General features: G+C 38.8%; 1 protein-coding gene across 5 annotated transcripts in view; it reads right to left on the minus strand.

The window, feature by feature from the left end:
• Window positions 1-20988, minus strand: part of LOC121912544 (teashirt homolog 1-like) — a 195504-nt gene that overhangs the window by 66546 nt on the left and 107970 nt on the right. For 3 of the 5 annotated variants that reach the window (XM_042434727.1, XM_042434726.1, XM_042434728.1), the window contains one exon: window positions 2816-2944. In XM_042434727.1, the coding sequence (XP_042290661.1) occupies window positions 2816-2903 (88 nt within the window). In that variant the 5' untranslated portion in view covers window positions 2904-2944. Of the gene's footprint in view, window positions 1-2815; window positions 2945-4911; window positions 5922-20988 lie in introns of those variants that run through there. The other 2 variants (XM_042434725.1, XM_042434729.1) reach the window with 2 other exon arrangements.

Below are 20988 nucleotides of genomic sequence, written 5' to 3' on the forward strand. Positions count from 1 at the left end.
TAATTGTATCACTATAGATTCATTACAAGTACACCACCATTCATATTATAGGCTCCCCTGAAAAAAGCAGCTTGTTTGTGACAAATCAAATGAGCTTTTATTACAACAATGTCGTTGTACGTTTACCCTATAAGCGTTGCATTGCACCAATATCTCAGAAATAGTATTTACTTTCTGTACTGTCTCATGAAGGTTATTAATCATGCACTGCAATTACAGAAATACCTTGATAATGGCGATGTACTTACACACATATGCACACACACACACACAGTCTCTGATTTTTTTTTAAAATACAGTAGTATTAATACCAGTTCTGTCCACACAGTCCAATTTAAAGGTGGCGTGTAAGAATATGCATATCATTAGCGCAGTATTAAAAGATATTATTGACCTTTCCGTGGCTGTGTGAGTGGACATCAAACTTTTTAAAGTCTCTTCCATGTAGAGTGTTATTAACATATGCTGCTCTTAATAAATTATCTCTGTCACATTATAAAAAAAATTAAGCACAACTCCACAGTTTTATGAGCCTGTAAAGGTGAAGGCCATGCATATTAAGTTTTTCATGCGCCATGAACTTTTGAGATATGCTACAATAGGTTACATAATTAATTTCTGCAGGGAACCCTGAGCCATATATTTCAAACATTTTCCTCATTTTTAAAAGGGTCTTTGGTCTTAGAGAATATATAGCTGTGGGAATCTCCATTATCATCTTGCAACAAGGCTCATAGTTCAACTTTACTGACTCCAAAGCAGAGATTTAACAACAGCTATATGACAGATAGAAGAAGACAGAAAAAACTGTTATGTTTGAATGATTTCATAAAGTATCAGAAGCAAATGTTTGCAAATGATGTTATGAATGACCTCTAAGAATAGGAAATTCAACATGTGCATTACGCTACAGCACAAACCAACACATGGTAACAGCTGTATATCCTCATATTGAGAGAAGATTGGGTTGTTTCTTAGTTCGAGAGGTTATTATTCTCTTTACTTGGACCAACATGAGAATCTTTAAGGCACATGAAAGCTGTTAAGTCAAAGGTCAGTGTTAAACAAAAAATATTCACAGTATAGAGCAGAAAGACTACACATACCAGTCCTACAAATACCTGCCCATTCAATCTGTTTGCAGTGAAATGTAAGATGCACAATCCGAGTGCGTGAAGGAGGCGGCTCTTTGCTCGAGGCCCTCGTCACATTGTGGCTGTTTACTGAATATAATCACCTGGTTTACTGACGGGGTAAATTTAAATCTGCATGACATCTTCTGCGTGCATAAGAATGTGAAATCATTTTGCTCCATTTCTTGTGATAATTGGTTTCTGGGGCACTTTTTCCCCCGTATCTTAACATCACCTCCTTTCCTCATCTTTTTTCTCACGAGATTTTCTGGTGTGGAATGGCAACTTTCAGGCTCAAGATTGATTTGAGATGTCTAACAAGCTCTCAAATCCAGTTAACATCTAACAAGGTGATTATGATTATTAAATATGACACTGTATGTGTGGATATTTGTGGAATTTCAGATAATGAGTGAAGGTTTTTTTTTTTGTTTTTTTTTTGCCTCACAATCATTTAGAATAGTTTCAAAATGTTGACCGGCCACCGACAAGCACATAAATGCACATAAATGTATAGATGTCCCAATAATTGATGTCCTGATTGGCTTAATTTAACTGATGAATCTACCCAGAGAGGTTTAAGTTCAATACTTTAGCTGATAGGAATTTGTCTTAGTGCATTATCACAATAACTAAACTATCACAGGATTCCAGTCTGTGAAAAGTGCATCAGTGCTAAAAAAAAAAAAAAAAATACTGACAATAAGTCAACATCTTGATCTTGACAAGTGTATGCTTGCTGAACCACAAGTGTGTACATTTTAAACATGATCATACCTGGTAAAATCAATAAGCATCATCCTCTACAGTTACACAAGAGCACTTTTCCATCTGCAGTTTAGTTGTGTTGAAAGCGTACAGCATACCAACAGGCCAAAGGCTTTTGTTCTGTTGTGTTGTTCCTGTTGTGATTTTCATTTTAGTCACAGTGTGTAATACCTGTTAATTTGATAAGCTCACTCTCCCTCCTTCACTCTCTCTCTCTCTCTCTCACACACACACACACACATATATTTCATGTTTTATACTCCAGAGACCAGTATATAGCTGAGGCTTGCAGTAATTACTACATTTTACATAATTACAAAATTCTTACCAGTCTTCCTACTGATACAGTTTGAATCTCTTTAGCCTTTAAGTTGAGTAAAACTTTTCGGGTCAGTTAATGACAATTTAAATTAAAAGGAATGTTTCAAATTTTTGGGGTTCAACATAATTATCTGGTATTAGTGAAGCATGTTGGCCTAAATGTGACAATGGTACATATATAATGTCATGGCAATGGCTCAAACAAGCTTACTTGTTCAAGGCTTGTATTCTCAATGGAGTTACTATGTGAAAGAAGCCACTGGTTCCAAAAGTATTTGCTCTACTCTAAATTATTTTCGATGCTCCTAAAAATAGAAAGACTGGAGATTATTGGATGATGTATTGCTATTGTAGGGTTGTGTTATTTCTAATTATTTCTACCTTGTTTCTGAGAAACAGTTTGGCATTGAGGATGGTTCTCAATAGAAGAAGCCAGTCAGGAATCCACAGCTGTAGCAAATTCAAACTGCTTTGTCGTTGCACCAGACTGTAGTTGCAGGATTTCTCCAAAAGTAACCCTGACTCTGAAACCAAACTGTTTTAAGCTGCTGATTGGATTGTCAGGTTTCTAAAAAGCATATTTTCTTACTTACTGGGACTCAACATCAAAAACAAGATGTCAGTGGTGCTTGAAGCATCCATCCGTTCAATCCACAGCGACTTCGACATCCGCTCGGCCATCGCTGTCCTCAGCGCCAGCTGTCCTGTCAGCAGTGCAACTCCTGAGGAGTTGAAAGGACAGCAGTGGGCCAAAATATCTTCACCTGATTGAGCAACATCATAAATTTACTGGACAAAAATGGTTTTCAAGTAGGTTCCATGAGGAGTATAAAGCAAGAAAACTGCACTGTTTTTATGCCTTGATTGATTTATTTTATATGCCTATATTAAAACCACCTGGAAGATCTTAACAGTGGGAGATTTCTGTGAACTGAATGAGCGATTACACTTCACTATGCACATAAAATACACACATGTCATAGAGTCACTGTGTATTGTTACATTTGATAAAATGGAAGCATACTGTATCTGTTTATTTTATATGGAAGATGTCAAAACAGCTCAAACATTGCTCTCTGTGCGGATTGCCTTTAAGTTGTGCTATTAGCAGCACATGTGCCAGAAGTTTAAACTTAGTGACTGAATGTTTCCTACTGAAAGGTACCTTGATACTCGTAGTTAACATCTCTCCTTATATTTTAATGTTCACATACCTCTTACTTCAACGTTTTACCAAAGAACCAGATATTTTCTTAATTGCTCATCTATTGTACTGATGACTCAACCAGGAGAGTTTTATGTCACATCATGTCACATCAACAATGTGCTGAAAATTAATTTTACTTCTGGAGCCCTGAACACCTGACACTCTTTAAAGACATTAATTCAAATGCTGGCAAGATTAACACAGTAGATTAATTTATCAAATGTTACATGTACCTGTCAGATAGACAGAGATTACACTTACGGTCATAATCACAGGTAAAAACTACTGTGATTATTCTGTTTGATAGTGTTCAAAGTGGAGAAGCAAACCCACTTTTCCTATTTTTATATTATTTGCCAATATAGCCAATTTGTAATACACCCATTACTAGTACAAGCTTCCTCAGGTGTGACGTTTGTCCACAGTACAAATATTTTACATGTCTCTGCCTACTATTACCAGCGCTACAGCCCAGACAACACTGGGAACAGGTAAGGTTGTGCTCCGAAGTCAGCCTCGACAGCTGATCGACATCAATACAAGAAGCCAACATTCCTGCGTACTTGACCCCTTCCCAACTAGTACCAAGCGACACAAATATTGCTTGCTGTTGCCACTCAGCACATGACAGCTGAATGGACACAGAGGGAAAGTTTGGTTCTGTTTCTCGCTCTTCCTTATCTGCCTCTTACAAGAGAAAAAACAAGCAAATCCAATGCACTCGGGGGGAAAACGACACGCAACAATAGCATCCACCAATAGCACTGTCAAACAACGCTGTCTCTCTTGGATGTTAAAAGCTTTAAGAGCTGAGGCCTCTGTGACATCCATAGCCTCTTGATGTCAAAGATGGTTGAAGACTTGAGAGCAGGCCTCTGTTTTAAAAATACTGCGTGTGGGTGTGTGTGTGCGCACGTCTCGGAGCAGCAAAAGTGACATTTGAGGGGCACTTTACAGAAGCCAGCGGTTGCTAGGGATCTTCTGTATCACCTAAAGAGCCTTTGTCAGTCATTGGAAAGCTGTCACCTTTCGGGGGGCCGATACGGTAGGGGGAGCCGGCTGACAGGTAGGAATTAATGAGAGGTGTATGACAGCAGACCTCGGTGCTCTTGTGTATGTGTGCGTGTGTGTTTGAGAGTGTGTCCACATGTGTGCGTGAGTGAGGTCCTTTGTCTCAAGAGGATGAACTTCTTTGTCATCCTGATGCAGGAAGAATAGGAAGAATGATGTTAGAGATAGATTAAAAAAAAAGGGAGGTAAAATAAACCTTCCAGATTTTAATTTTTGGTTGTTTTTTTTTTGTTTGAGTGCATGAATTGTTGGGATAATGAATGGACCAGCCAACAGAGCAATCCCATTAAAATAGCCAGTTCCTCACAGCCATACTGATGTGCGACTCTCACAATAAACACTTGTGCACATACTCGCAAGGATCCAACAGTGCAGGAAGCAATCACAAGAGATGTTTTCACCTCTGCTCACCTCTGCCTCCCTGGCTATATGAGACCATGGGTACAAATCCTCGCAGAACAATTGAAGAAGCTCTTCAAACATGGTGCCAAATTACATTCTCTTTTACTAACACGTGTGTGTCTGTGTGTGCGTTGATGTAATAATCTGTGTTCCCTTCCACATTACACAGTTCTCCATCGCGGTAAATGAGTTCTGTCAATGTTTCTGCATCTCAATTACACAACGGAAATAATAGGCAGCAGCAGTGCAGGACGTGGGAGAGGAGGAGGAGGATGAGCAGGAGGAGTACAGGGGCAGCTCATCCACAGAGCCGAGAGATCAAAGGCTCTGTCGATGGCGCTCGGCGACTTGTTCTCGCTCGGTAAAATGTAGCTTAGCCATCACCGTTTATAAATCAGAGGTATTTTCAAAATCAATGGAATGAATGTAAAACTGAAAGGTGGAAAAACAACAGCTACTGTGGCCAGTCAGGGATAAAGTGAGTTTTGACGGATATAGAAAGCACATACAGTATAATGAGAAGTCACTGCCAGTCTACTGATATACATTTATGGTTCTCATGTATGTGTGCATATGTGAGGGTATGAAGTAAAGATAGTTTGTCATCTTCAATATGAACCAACAAATCAAATGAATCCCTCTTAAGCCAGAAGGCAGTCATGGCAACAACAGGTTATAGATGTCAATGCAAAAGTGCTCAGCTGTAGACCAAATGCTCTGTGTTGTTGACACAAATTGCTGTATACTGTATGAAGCCTTTGCAAACCCCATAATATGATACAGGAGGAGTTTTACATTAGACTTCTAGTGCTAATTGATAGTGACACTAAAGACCACAGAGCCTAGACACAATGCAATTCTAATAAAAAGACAACAAACATAATTTTTCTTAATCATTTATTCCTAAGGTCACATTCACAAGTTATCATTTATCACTTTGTTTGGTTGCCAGACTCCAAGAGGGCAGGTCTTAACCAATATGAGCCTGTGGGACAACATGGACGTATGAGAGCGGTGTGCTGCAAATGATAACAAAGAGCAACTTTTCGTTAAGACAGTGGTGGACAATAAATGATAACCCTCATCCCTGAAGTATTTTGGTTTGCCTGTTTATTTGTGAACCTAAATGAACCGAAACCAAAGAGTGGAGTGAGTATGGGAAGCAGTTTGAGCTCGGCGGGGTTCAGGTAAGGCCTGCATCCTTTCTTGTTGGCGACCGAAGGAATTCAGGTCATGTTGTGGCCTGTTAGTAGCTGGTCCAGCTGTTAAGCTTAACAATTATTTAATCCCTCAACCTAAAAACAAAACATTTACCAATACTGCCTGTGCCATGACACCATATTAAACTCCAAAAACAAAACAATGCCACAGCCAATGGTGGTCTACAAGCTAACAACAGTTTACCACTAATTCATAGTCCTCGTTCTGTACAAAAATGCATTCATTCAAGTTCTCAGCAGTTAGAGTTTGCAAAATCAAGAGGGAATCTTCCAATATTACCATCTGTTTTGCACAGAACTGTCACATTGTGTTTCCCTAAATAGTGTTTTATATTAGCTTTGGATGAACAGATTTTTTGTGAATCACATCAAGTTGGGATTTCTTCATGGTCACTGTGGACAGGAGGAATGATTACAGTGACTAGCAACTCTTTCAACATTCACGTGGCATGAAAGTGCTGTAATAACATCGAAATACAAAACTATCCTGTAACTCTGGGAGGATCAATGTGCTATAGAGGAACTTGTTTTTGGCATCTTTGCAATTCTCCTCCCAAAGAGACAGAAAAACATGGGCTACACTGGATAGATGCAAGACAAACAGTTGTGAAATTAAAGAGGTAGCTGCCTCTGATAGGCCACAACCACTGTTACCAAACTGAAACATGTCTAAAGGAAAACACTGTACACAAAATAGAGAATAGCTAGTGAGCTAACTAGCCAGTAAGTGGTTTTCAGCCATTCAATACAAGGCTCTTTCTTTTTTCCCAAGGATATGTGGTCATGAGGACCATAAACTGTGGCAGGTTACATTAATAACACAAGATGATGTCATATCGTCATACTTTTATGAACCTGTGCCATTGAGCTAAACTGAGCTAATCTCATGATTCGATTTAGCTTCCAGCTGCTTGCTTTACTCAACACAATAAAGTCCCCCAAACTGAAACAACTCTGTTAACACTACCCACTGAAAGCCAAGAACATGTAATGACTTCCATTGGCATTTCAAAATAGTTCATCATTTACTAAGGATTTCTTACAGACAGTGAAAACCTGTTTGAAACATGTCTAAAACTGGATATAATTGGCTTGTTAACAGGCTCGACTTAACTTATGCAGCTAAGAGAAAAGCACATTAATTTTACCTCGTAAAATATTTGACAAAAGTAGAGGGCATGTTTGAAAACAGTTTTTATTCTCTCATATAAAAATTTAAAAATCAACATTTCTTTTGGATATCTAACAACCAAAGTCAGCAGGCCTGAGAGACAAATCCAAGGACAAGATAAGTGCATAAAAGGAAAGGGTGTTTAAATGTGTGTGTGTGTGTGTGTGTTTGCATGTGAGGCAGTAAATTCTGATAGGAAGATGTTGATTTAAATAACTGACTCTCTAAGGATCTGACATAAAACTGAAAAAAGAAGAAAGAGATGGAGGTAAAAGTGGAAAAAAAAAAAACACAGCCTTCACCGAGTGAGTTTATCAGCTTGGCACCTGCTACTGGAACATTCTTGATGAACCAAAGGTTGTCTTCATTAAGCGCATTAATATTCATGACGCATGGTAATTTTGACACAGAAAAGGTCTTGGTAACCTTTTCGCGTGTGAGGAAATTTTTTTACTTCTCAAGGAAATTACAGTCCGGCAATGACTTAATTAATGCTCGCTTTCTTGGCCACGGTTTGAGGGCCTGTCAGTTTGGTGCAGCGCTGGCTGTCAGGCTTGCCGAGGGCTCGGAGAGAGAAGGATTGAAAGAGAGGAAAAGACAGGAGAGGAGAAGAGAGAGGAGAGGAGAGGGGGAAAGAAAAGAAGAGCAGACAGATGATGTCAACATGCACTCGTCTTGCCCACAGAACTTGGCAATAGGTTTGCCTTTTGCCTTTAAATGTGTTTTTTTTCTGCCTTCTTTCTTTCTTTCTCATTTTATTTCACCTTTTTACCCTTTCTGACTTTGGACTCCTTGATTTACCAGAACAAGTAGTTGACCCAAATAGATTAGAAATCATTTGCTCTAATTGAAACAGAGATTAAAAATATTCCACATGCAGTAGTGTTGCCATTTGTAACTGAGATTAATCTATCACTCTTAATCTTTTCACTAATTAAAACCAACCGTGCACGACTCATGTGCTTCATTGCTGTTATGACTGACATGACTTGCGGATCTATTGAATCAAACCTCTGTTGAACTGTCTAATGGTTGACAATCTTACAACAATATTCATGTTCCTTTTCTCTCTTTTCAACCTACCCGCCTAGCAACACACACACACACACACACACACACGTACGTCACACAGCACAAACTAGTTTCCAATATAGTGAATCATGGCATGTCCTGCTCTAACATCGGGCAGTAAAAAATGTGAACATAAGGTAGCATTTCCTTTATCATGTCCCATAAAAATAGCAATTTGCCCAAGCCCTTGTAGCACAATATGGAAGGCGGTGTGTTTGGCTGATAATGTTGAGATGACAGATCGTTCCATACAGGGAGGTTTCTCTGCTGTCTGCCTGCCCCGTGCAATAAATCGCAGAGGAAGACCAAAAGAGAGAGAGAAGGAGGGAGTAGTTGGGAATGAAAGAGGAGGGAGGGCTAAAGGAGTGATAATGAGAGAAGATGAGCCGAGGTCAGAGATGTTGTTGGGGGGTAAACCTACCAACACTAAGTCGAATATGAACAAGGAAAAGGAAACATTATAGAGCGTATTAAACCAAACATTCCTATACACAAATTCGCCAAGAACATAATTTTCTCAATGGTAGCATCTTTTTTTCTTCTGCCTACCTTCAGATTAACATCTCAGCAGCTGAACCGCCTTCCAAACATAACTAAAAACGTTAACGCTCATTACCGGTTCATTAACAACCTATTGAATTTTTGCTTTAGCATCACAAATGGATGTGAGAACAAAATCTTTATAGGACATTTAACATTTAAATAAATCTACAGACATGCCGCTACATGTTACAGCTTATCATGTTGATTGTTTAGGTGACATGAATATATTGTCAGTCTGTCAATATTTCACTCATCGCTTAATATATTAATCCATTTCGAACAAACGCCTGAGGCTATAGTGTGCATTTGTGGATGTGACAGTTTGTTGAATATGTAAATGCTGTTGAGTCAGATCCTGGGACAGATGAAGTAGCTCTGTCGGTGTGTGTGTGTGTGTGTGTGTGAGTTACAGTTTTTTTGCGTGTGGACGTGTGCGTCTCTTCTGCTGTGCTTTGTTGCTTTGATCACGCTCACACAGCTCATCGCTCACTGCAAAAATCTGCCTCAAGGAGTGTATGTATGTGTGTGTGTAAACAACTGTGTCCTAACTATGTCCCTCCAAAGTTGAGTTTATTCGTGTCAGCGCTACAGACTAAAAGTACATCGCCCTACCTAAGTTGCTGTAGTCTTTAAACATAATCTATTTCTGTAAAACATTATGTACGTTTAAACTACACACAATATTTTTGTAGCTCATAAAATGGAAACAGAACATACACGTTTCTGATTGGCTGGCAGCTATTCAGTAAAACATCGGGACACCTCAAACAATCAATACATTTAATCATTGTTCTAAATAACTGCTGAAGGCATATTAAACTGTAGGTAACCATAGCAACAATACTTGTGAAAAATTATGATGACAATTTTCTTGCTAACCCAAAGTTGGTTTAGTTACCTGATATTTTAGCCTGGAGCATATTAGTCAATATTGATATATATATAGTTATATGTATGTTTCCATTTAAATAAAGCAACAGTGTATGTGATGTGTCTATTAATGCTGGCAAAAGTAATCTGCATTGTTATCGTTTGTTGCTTGGCGTTTTCTCCAAAAGCCTTGCCAGGGGATGGGTCTAATTGCTGGTGTTTGAGACTGTGCTCTTGCTCACTCCATGCTTTATTGGATAGTGATTATTCATGTGATAAACTTAAGTTTGTGGTATTCCCGGTCTTTTTTGACACAGACATCAGCCACCACAGCCATCCAAATGGGGCTGGTCGAAATATCGCCCAAAAAAATATGTCTCACGTGAAAACGACAGCATACAGTTGTGATTGGCTACTGAGCCATCCTTGCTGTGCCTGTTTTAGGAAGGTGGCTGTCTGTTACTTAAAGACCATAAAGGTGGTTAGAAAAAGCTTTGTTGCTGTGGTGTGATTGGTCTATAAAAAAATCTACCTTACCAACAGTATTTAAGTTTCTCATTTTCCTATTGAGGAAATATTTCTATCACAATCAGTGTTTTTATACTTTCTATTTCCCTACCATACTATGGTTTTAACTGAATACATGCAACTTAAATAATGGACATTTTAATCCCAAACTGCCTTTTTTTCCCCTTTGGTAACTGGCCACCTCAGCACGCATTAACGCACTCAAAGGTGAAGCGATATGCAGTACACCAAGAAAATAACAGACTCAACGAAAGAAACGCCACTCTGTTTTAAATTGTGGCAGTTTTTGTCTCCACCACATCTATTATTATCTTACATCAGGGTGTCTGTAAGTAATAATACTGGCAGAAGGTGTTTGTTTACTTTCTAACCACCAAATGGAGGGACTCTTTTATGAGGCAAAGCTTACAGTGAGTCTCACTAGACCATTCAAACACACATCATCAACTGTTACGACTGTACTTAAACACAATGGCTTGAAAACATAACACTTACTGTTTGTGGGACAGATACACTACATTAGTTTTAGAGTTACAGGCCTGTGATGACAAATAACACCCAATGACAAGTGCAGTATCTGCCTTTGTGCCATTTTCAAATGTGATACTTAATCCTTCATCTGTCCTGCACACTGTCTTTTTCTCTCTTCATCTCTCTTTCTCCCCCTCTCTCTGCCTTGTATCTGTCTGCCATTAGGCAGATAGTTGCCGGTCTCATCTGTATCATGTCTCCGACCGTCCCCATAGGAGCACCACACAGTTGCTTGCTTAAGGATTCAGGAGCCACAGCCCCATCCCACTCACCGATCCCATGGATCAAACTGACACTTGGTCAGCATCAGCACATTATGAACTATGGCCACCTGCCACAGCAGACACATTGTTCCCTCTGTAGTAATGTGAAGAATATAGAGGGGACTGGCGAACTCGGCCTGCTGACAGCTTATTCTCTCTCTTATCGCCTCTGTGGTGTGTGCCTGTGAAAAGTGGACCGTAGGGCCACATTGAGATGCGAGGGTGTGGATCATCCTATAGGCATGGGTTACCTTTCCTGTATCCTGACCTTTACCCAGAATTCAAATGTTTCAAACGGAGCGAAGGTCGGTTTTGCTTGCTCTGTCCGTCAACAATAACAAATTTGAGATGAACTGTTCATAAATGCATAGGTCATCTTTAAAAGGAAGCTAGGGGTCAATCCCCTTTAAAACGAATTCTTATGTTTCTTCAGTTTTTATAATTTACCAAGCACTAATATACAAAAGATAATATTCTAGATAGTCTTACAATACATGTGATCTGTTGTAGGAAAAAGAAACTGATCCAGATTCAGACCCAACTAGGACTGGAGCTAGCATCTGGCTGCCCCCAATCATTCAATCAGCCAGACACATAAAGCAGAACTTGAAGTAACAGATTGTAATACCACCGCACCTTCCAACCTCTCTGAACACAGTTTCTTTGGATTTTCATCATAACGATGCAATCTCCAGTGAATGAGATTAAAAAAATGACCTCATTTCCAAAGATGAATCGGACCAACAAAGATACAATCAATTTCTTTTATTTCCCAACTTTGAAAAAAGGTGCACACAGTCACTGAGCCAGACAAATGTGCTCATGCCTCTGCTGAAAATAAAGAGGCTTCTCTGCACTGGACCTCTACAGCTCCTCTTTAGGATGTCTCACTCCATATTCAGACCCTGGATCCCATTGACACCCTTCATGTATGACCAGGTGGCACCCATCCACTGAATAATGAAACAGGTGATTAAAGTGACTGATGTCCGGCCATCTATTCTCCCAGGTCTCCTCTTTAATGCCGCCATTAGGCTCTTGTGTCCAAACTTAGCTCATCAAATGGCCTCATTTATGGTGAACTGGCAGTGTGCAGTATATTGAGCTAAGATTGAGGAGCACTTCACATCATCTACATTTGGACTTACTCTTACAGATTAATCTGACAGTGACGGTGACAGTATGTGGCCATACATCAGAGGAGAGTGAGGAAAATGTATTTTCTCAATGAACTACTAAGCTCGCACGTAGAATCAGTGTAATTATTTTCTTAGGCACGTTATCGGTATGTTCTTTTTTTTAAAATTTAAAGTTAAATGTCCCAACTGTACATGTTAGAGAAAAACATGCCACACTAATTAGATGCTCCAAAACGGATGTATTGAGTACAATTACAAGGTTTAAACAGTACGTCTTACTAATGCAAAACCAACATATGAGGGTTCATTTCTAGACTTCAACTTATTAAACCCAGTTGTGAATCCCAAGTTGAGTCAATCAATTATGTCAACTTTTGCACAAAAATCAAAAAGCAAATTATTTACAATACTTACAACACAAATCTCTGAGATGTCAATTACGTGTCAATCAATAGGGTGCGATGTAAGGCTTAACTCCCTAAAAGTGAGATCCTCTGAACGTAATGATGCAGTGAATATAATCAATATAATAAATAGGCCACATCTCACTAAGACAATTTGGAAACATGATAGCATAGGGATAACCCTGTTTACACAAAGAGAGAACTCATTATTACTCTAAATAAAATCCAAGACATGAGCCAACATTGGTACACATGTGTAACCCAACGTACTAAACGATAATCAACCATCAATGAAATATCTCAACAAGAGGAGGACAGACAAGACCGCAAAAAAAGGTCTAATGCCAAAATCCTTTCAGTCCATGAGGAGATGTTTTTCACAATATTGTTGCTCATGACAACTTCTCATGAACTGTTACACCAACTTTTCTTCCTCAGTCTGGGGGTAAAAACATTTTTTGGGATATTTCAAGATTTTTTCAAATTTTCAGATTTTCCACTCAGGTTTTTTTATGGGGTGGAAACGCACCTACTGCTAATTTCAGCCTTTTTTCAGATCTGTGAGCAAGCAAATATTGACATTTGACATTTTTTATCTACTCCCCAAATCCCCTCGTTAGAGCATAATTTTTTTGACTGTTGGTTTGTAATTTGTTGGAATTCAGTTTTTCTATGATCAGCTTACTGATATCCAAGCTGACCCCTTTAGTCGTTAGTTATATGGTGCTAATATTTTGCTCATGCAACAATTCTGAACTGTTGAATGAATTACTGTTGAGTATTTTACTTGTGGACTCTGTGTGTATGTTCACTAGATTGATTACAGCGCTGTGCTTGGGGACTTGATGATCTTTACTGGTCAATTACATTGTTGAGCTGTTTCATTGATAATCAACTCAACTAATTTCACAGCCAGTCTCCACTTTTGTGAAACCAGTGTCTTTTTACTGCACTAATTAATTCTTACAATAACTTTGGTCTGACTGTTGCTTATGGCACCTTTTTCTATTTTTTTTTTAATCACCAACACTGAATTTGTTGTCCAATACTGTTTTTAGTGTTTCATTATAGCTTCCAGTAAAAAGGCCATCTGCTGTCTTCAACTTTTATTGGAGGTGTGTTTAGCTCTCTGCATAGCAGTGCACCTACACACACAGTGAGCAGAAGAAATAGATTCAACCCTTTTTGGTCAGACAGCTGTCCCAACAACTTATCATACTGTAAATGTCAATGTATTGAAACTGATCTCAAGCCTCCAACTGCAGCACATCAGTAGGTTATATCAGGTATATCTATTCTCTTGTGTTATTGTGGCTCAAATGTTACTGTATGGGTATGCTTGACAGCAACCTGGCTGATTTCTTTTTTTTTTTTTTTTTTTGAGATGGAAGACCATAAACCTCATCTTATCTGGTCTCCAGAGCAGTGTCGCTGCTCGCTGCCACATAGTGGCATTACTGTCACCTGGCATGTCAGTCCTGTCTATCAAACGTGGTGCCTAAGTGGAGGGGGGACCCAAACGTGTCACTAACACTCGGGCATTACAGACAGCTAAATGTGCTAATGGCCCAGCTAATGCAGTGGTATTCACCGGTGGGTTGACCACACATGCACATACACGCATACACACACAAAGCGTACGCATGCATGAGGTGATCCCAACATTCACTCTCACTCATTCTGTCATTCAGTCACCGCAAAGGAACAAGAATATTCACTCAGACATTAACATGCAAAATGGGAAAAGAGTTAAAGACACCCACGTAGGGCATGCCCACTCACCCATTCTGTCATCAGAAGTATAAGTACACACTCAGACATAAAAAAGATGTGCGAGTTTATCCATTTTGGCAAATGGTTATTCAGTATTTTCTTGTTCTTTATTTATCAAAAGAGAATCACACAATTTATCAATTAATTAATTAGTTGAATGACAGAAAATTAATGGGCAACTATTCTGATAATTGATTAATTGTTTCAGTAATTTTTTAAGCAAAAATGCCAAACATTACCTTGTCCCAGCTTCTCAAATGTGAGGATTTGCCTGTCGTTCTCTGTCTTATGTGATAGTAAAGGTGAGGATCTTTCAGTTTTGGACTGTTGATCGGGAAAAAATATCAATATGAAGACATCATCTTTGGTCCTGGGAACTTGTGATGGGCATTTTTTACAATTATCTGACATTTTTAAGGACAAAACAACAATCGATTAATCAAAAACATAATCAACAAATTAATCAATGTTAAAAAAATCGTTAGCCCTACTTTGCAGTTAACTTTTGAAACATGCGAAAGAAGATTTTAGTGTTATGATAGTGATTGTAGAGTAAATTTTCTGTTTCCACATACGTGCTGGTGTGCAAAACGTATGTTTTCACCTTTTACAGGACGACTATTTTTCTGTCTCACTTGTTGGTTTATTACATCGCAAGTGGTTGTGAGCACAGTCACAAAGTCTTTGCTATAATTGATAGGTACAGGTACAGGTAAGTCAAGATTCATGACCGACATGCGATAACAGGGAAAATACCACACACAACTTGGGCGGTTTAATCCTGTCTCGCTTTAACAATTATATCATGCTGTTGCTGCTCTAAAAACAGCTTGTTCTCGGTCAGCTCGCCTGGTTAAGTGAAGATGAAGAGAACTTCCCTGCCAGGTCCTGTAGATCAAGATTTGACATCCGTGTATTTGTAACAAGGTTTTACCTACAGCATCTCTCTGTGGGACACTGTACACTCTTGTGGAAAGACGGTAACACTGATGCAAGGCTTTGAAAGCAGCAATTAGCACTCCTGGTGGTCTGCACTGTTGTGTTTTTTTTTTTTTCCTCCTTTTACCTTCCCTATTCTCTTCTTTAACTTCCCCCTGGGAATAGCTGTTAAGGGATACAATTAATTTTTTGACACAAAAATGAAAGTGTTAATTCACCTGTGATAATTAGAGCTATTCTTACCGCATGTTGATGAATGTAAAAATGCAGTGTTTATTTATTAATTAATTTCCGCCCCTGCCGTCAGAATGAGAGCTCTCATAATTGTGTGATCTCGACTTAAGAAGGAAGTCTCAAAGGAAATAGATTATAGACCTACCCGACAGTAATGAAACATTGTCAGAAAATGTTCAGAAAAGTTACGGCATCTTCACTTTGATGTCCCTTTTTTAATACGTGTCTGAAGGATCTTTGATGGTAATGCTTGAATTGAAGAAGTATCATGGATTTTATTAATTCTGTTGAGCAGGCTGATGGGATGTATGACAGCCTTTACATGTTAAGTTTTCTCATTCAGAACATATTACATTACCATTATATATTATTCTGTGCAGTATGAAAGACTGTATATGACCCTTATGTAAAACACAGATAACTTTATGAAAATTTACTAACATACCTATTAGAAAATGCCAGAAGACTATTCGTTTTAGGGAAATTTGAGAAGAAAAATTAGAGGTACATGTGTTTGATGTACAAAGCAAAATAAAACCATAAATTTGCCAATAAAATGTAGATAAAGAAACAAAGACTCTGAAACATTCAACAATATGCATTAATGTACATGTCTCACAGCTGGGAGATACTTGTGCTGCACTGTGAACAACCATAGTCACAGCCCTTGATGGGGGTCCTCTTCATCTAAGCAGTTCATTGTGGTTGCATTTTACTGGTGCCATAAATGCCCACATCTACAGTTTATGTAGACTTTTTTGTCAATATGGCGGTTGGTCTCTAACCTTGGTGACTACGGTCTCCATCAAAGCACCACATGAGTGATATCTCCCTTTCAAAGAGAAATAGCAATCACACTCAGGTGTGTAGAGGAGGCACTAACTTCTGTACTGTTATAATAACATACACTATTCATCAAAATGATGCAAATATGCACCATACCATGAAATCAAATCCACAAATTTAAACCACAACATCTTACAGAACTGATTCTGGGTATAAAGTCCAAACACAGTTTTATGAGTAAACAGCTGTTACTGTGCAACAGGAAGTGTTCAACTACAGAAGAAGTAACTAACAAGGCAAGATGAGATGAAACTGATGAACAAGAACGTAGGAGTGAATCAAACCAACATGAAAACTACTGAAAACCAAACACGGTAAACCTTTCAAAGATGTTGCGTTCTCTGTAGACACCCGCATGACCATACATGTTGAGCTGATCAGTTTACCATGACGACACAGCTCAGCTGAGAGTGGACAGTGTCACAGTCCGACTCTGCTACCAAGGCTGTGATATTGCGGGTCAGAGGGCCCAGTGGAAACGCATATGATCACAGAACGCCACACCACAGTCAGCTAAAGTTTGCTATATGAAGCCAGTGGATAAAGGACATAAATCTCCCGAACTTATCAGCCCACGTCTGCATGTCCACTTGATACATGGCCGTACTCACACAAAGAGAACATGCCGCAAATTTGAAGCATTTCCCTGCTGTTCCAATTTTTTAAAAATATCACAAAACCTGAAACAACAATAGTCTGGCAGAAATACTTCTTTGGTAACCTATCACCCTCGCCAAAGAGCGGTCCTAAAACACTCTTGACTCAGTCAGTCAAGACAATCACTGTCCAGCCAGGCCCAACCCGCTCCATCTTGCCTGGCAGACACATAAAGGCAGCCATCTTAAATCACGTCTCACGGCGCACATCTAATGACTACTGAGCCCCTGCATATTTCAACATTAATTCATTAGAGGCGGGGATTGGGGGGAGGGAGGAGGTGTGTGCGGCAGCAGGGAGAATCCTCGGCGCACTCTGATTAAGGCCGTTATGTTTTATAGAAGCCATTTTTCAATGCCTCCTCTGACAGCACTTGAGGTTATTAAATTGCGGGCTTCAAGGAAAGAGTGAGAGAGGGAGAGAGAAAGTGGGAGGGAAGGGAGAGAGAGAGAGAGAGAGAGAGATCACGGGAGGAAGAAAAGGAGGAAAGACAGATGGAGGCTGGAGAGAGAGAGAAAGAACGATTAACAATAGCGAGGAGACAGGTTGCCAGGTCTCCTTTGGCTGCTGATAAAGTGAACTTCTTGTGATTTGTTTGTGTGTTACCTGTGGTTTCTGGGGTTATCTATATCTCATAGGGAGTAGATTAGTGTGTGTGTGTGTGTGTGTGTGTTGTACTGTACATAGAATGCAGCTATTTTCTCTCTGTCAGATGTGATACAGGGATTGAGTGAAGCTACGGAGGACAGTATTATGTCCACTGAACGACCTTGAATCAGATCCCTCTAGAGACTGCCACACACAGCACATTCACAAACTGTACATAAAGTTACACAATGTTTTCTTTGTGTTCAATAATTCCCCTGGTAGCTTATATTTCTACTCCTATTTGTTGTTTGGTAGTGTATTTTTCTTCCAATGGAGAACTTCATAACAAAACACAACAGAGAAAAAACTGTATTTCCAGCACAGAGGTAGGATAAAACTAATTTACGACAATATTAACAGTAAATGTAACTTTCTGGATGGTTAGGTGATGGAAAGCACTGAACGATATAGATGTATGATATACAGTGGCATTCAAAGACTCTATAATTAATTCTGTAAATGAAGAAGGACTAGTTGAATATAAACATTGGGACAAGAAGAAATCTTATCAAATAATAACTTGTCGGTAAATGTTGAAAATTCAATCATGTAGTAAATATTTTACATTATTTACAATATGTCATGACTCAGCTAAGATCCTCAACAGATATCAGCCCATGTTTTTTGTTTTCAGTCTGAGATTTATGGCTGATATTTTCCAAATTATTATATGATTCTTTTATCCTATCTGTATGGTGAAGAAGAGTAAAACGAGGAGATTTTTTTCGACTACAACCAGTATACTCATGTTTTATTTGCATTTTGTGTATTTGGTGGGGGCTCTCACTTGTATAAACCAATGCATGTACCTGCTCATAGGCTCAGAGCAAAATACTAAACTTTCAACAGCAATCTTTCAAATCAACATGCATGACATAGACACTTTAAACCTGTCTAATAATCTCTCAAGTTAACTGTTTGTTTCTTTCACAGTTGATAATGTAGTGGGTAGATGACAATATAGTTATATAAAGGCACAGCCTAAGTTTACTATCATGGTGAAAGGTTATTGATTCACCCAAATCAATCAGTTTCTTCTATGGGATGGGATAATGGAATAGTGTGAATGCTGACTAAACCTCTCATTCAGTACTCTCATGATAATACAGACACAACTTTAGTTGTGAGCCCTTCTCTCCCCGCGTCCTCTCTCTTTGCTTGAATTAATAGGCAGTGGCAGTTTCTCATCAACCAGTATCTCCTTCAGTTTCCAAATGGCTGCTCAGTGCCGGGCTTGTCAAGAAATTGAGTCATCACATCCTGACAGTTGCTTTTCTCTCTCACACTTACATGAGGCAGATTTATCAAAGTATTACACAAGCATTTATGTCAAAACTAAAACAAGACATACAGAGATGTATGATGCTTTTTTGATATCTTGACAAATTGCCCTTTGTGGACATAAATAATTTAGTTTAGCATACATATATGCACACATACATGTATACAGTACATACGCTATAGAAAAGCACCATTATGCACATTTATCTATTGTGAGTATGTTGATGAAATCATGTGCAACCAAATCAAGACCTATAAGAAATAAACATACACAGTTCTGTGCTTTCGTCTACATCAAACTGTTTGGTTGTTGAATTTGTTATTCAACCACTTTATACACTGCAAATCACTGGTAGTTTAGGTAATAGCAAGATCTTTAATACCCTTTCGACACAAGCTGTTCACACGGTACAATGAAAAATCGCTCTCCTCTCTCCTTCGCTTAACACTTTTTCTCCAGATCGTCATCCTGAGACACTAACACATCATCTGTAGTTGGCTGCATCTTTACGATGGCGTATACTTCACAGGGAACAATATTCTCTTTGCGGGAGAAAATGTTCTGGATTCTACTCTCAATTTTTGTTATGCACCGCTGTAAATACGACTGTTTCAAAGATATGAGACGAGTGATTTGACTTGTTGAGAAGATAATGATTATCACAAGCATTTTCATATGCTCTTAAAACACAGCTGTATTTCTTATGTCTGCTAGTCTGAGAAAACTCACTCTCATAAGTACAGTCCTATAAACACTGCACTTACAAAAGGCATTCACACACACACACATAGCACCATGTTACAGTACTATGTCCTTATCCCTGCTTTATCCCTGTCATCTTTGACAGTTAAACAATGTATCAGTTTGGGGCCCACCAGCGAGGTGGGGATATAAATGGTTTCATTCCCAAAACACAATGGCTGTGAATTGTAAGGGGAGAGCATGCTCCAATATGATGTTAAAATGAAAGCGCAATCCTGCAGAAGGCAGAGCGTGATTGTGCTGCTGAGATCATACAAATGATGTCTCTCAACGTTACTTTTCATTAGGAGCTGTTTTATGTGTTCTAGATGCAAAAACTCTTAAAATATGCCATCATGAATTATTTAATAAACCTCACCACTTAAAGATAGTTGACTTATTATGACGTGTCAAATCATAACCAAAAGGAATTTAATGTTAGAACGGGCTGATCTTATATGTAATATTCAAAAAAACAATTCTTCCTTAACTTTTAGTTAGCATATTAAGAGAATATATAGAATATCAATCTAGGACCTCTGGTTGTATTATTGGTTTTATAATGACAAATCAAAAGATGTAAAAAATATTTAGCTCCAGTCATGTGGAAAGGACACAGCTAAACATCTTTTCTTCAAAGTAGTGCACAAATGAGCTTGTGTGACTCAATTTAAACGACTGGAAATTTTATCGAGTATTTTTATAACAGGACAGTGTCAAAGTTGGTTCTCTTGAGGAAGAGATTTGTTCATTGGTAGGTCAACTTGATATGTAGACAATGAGATGTGTGTCGTGTAAACAAATGCAAAATATATTGTAGCACAGAGTTTCCCATACATTCATTTATTTGTGGTGGCCCGCCACAATCATCTATTTCTGGAGCTGCACGCCCTGCTCTCGCTCTCTCTCACAAACACATGACAATGGGCCCGTCTGTAAATAGCATGATGTTACACACTTCCGTACAGTAAGTGATAGCATGCACTTTAACGTTGGTATGTCGTCCACCAGTAAAACCAAAGAAGAAGAGGAGGAGGGGTACATATGGTTGTTGGCTTTTCCCCACAGCAAGTACGGCTGGTAAAATCAATCTGGAGATCATGCATGGTTAGTATCATGAACACCTCTGCACAAATTCGTCCAAAACTGATGAATTGAAGTTAACTCTGATAAGTTAGTCTATATATGTTCTTAACACAATCTCAAAGACCTAACTCTTCAAATAC

The sequence above is a fragment of the Thunnus maccoyii genome, chromosome 15, assembly GCF_910596095.1.
Source record: "Thunnus maccoyii chromosome 15, fThuMac1.1, whole genome shotgun sequence".
Lineage (NCBI taxonomy): Eukaryota > Metazoa > Chordata > Actinopteri > Scombriformes > Scombridae > Thunnus > Thunnus maccoyii.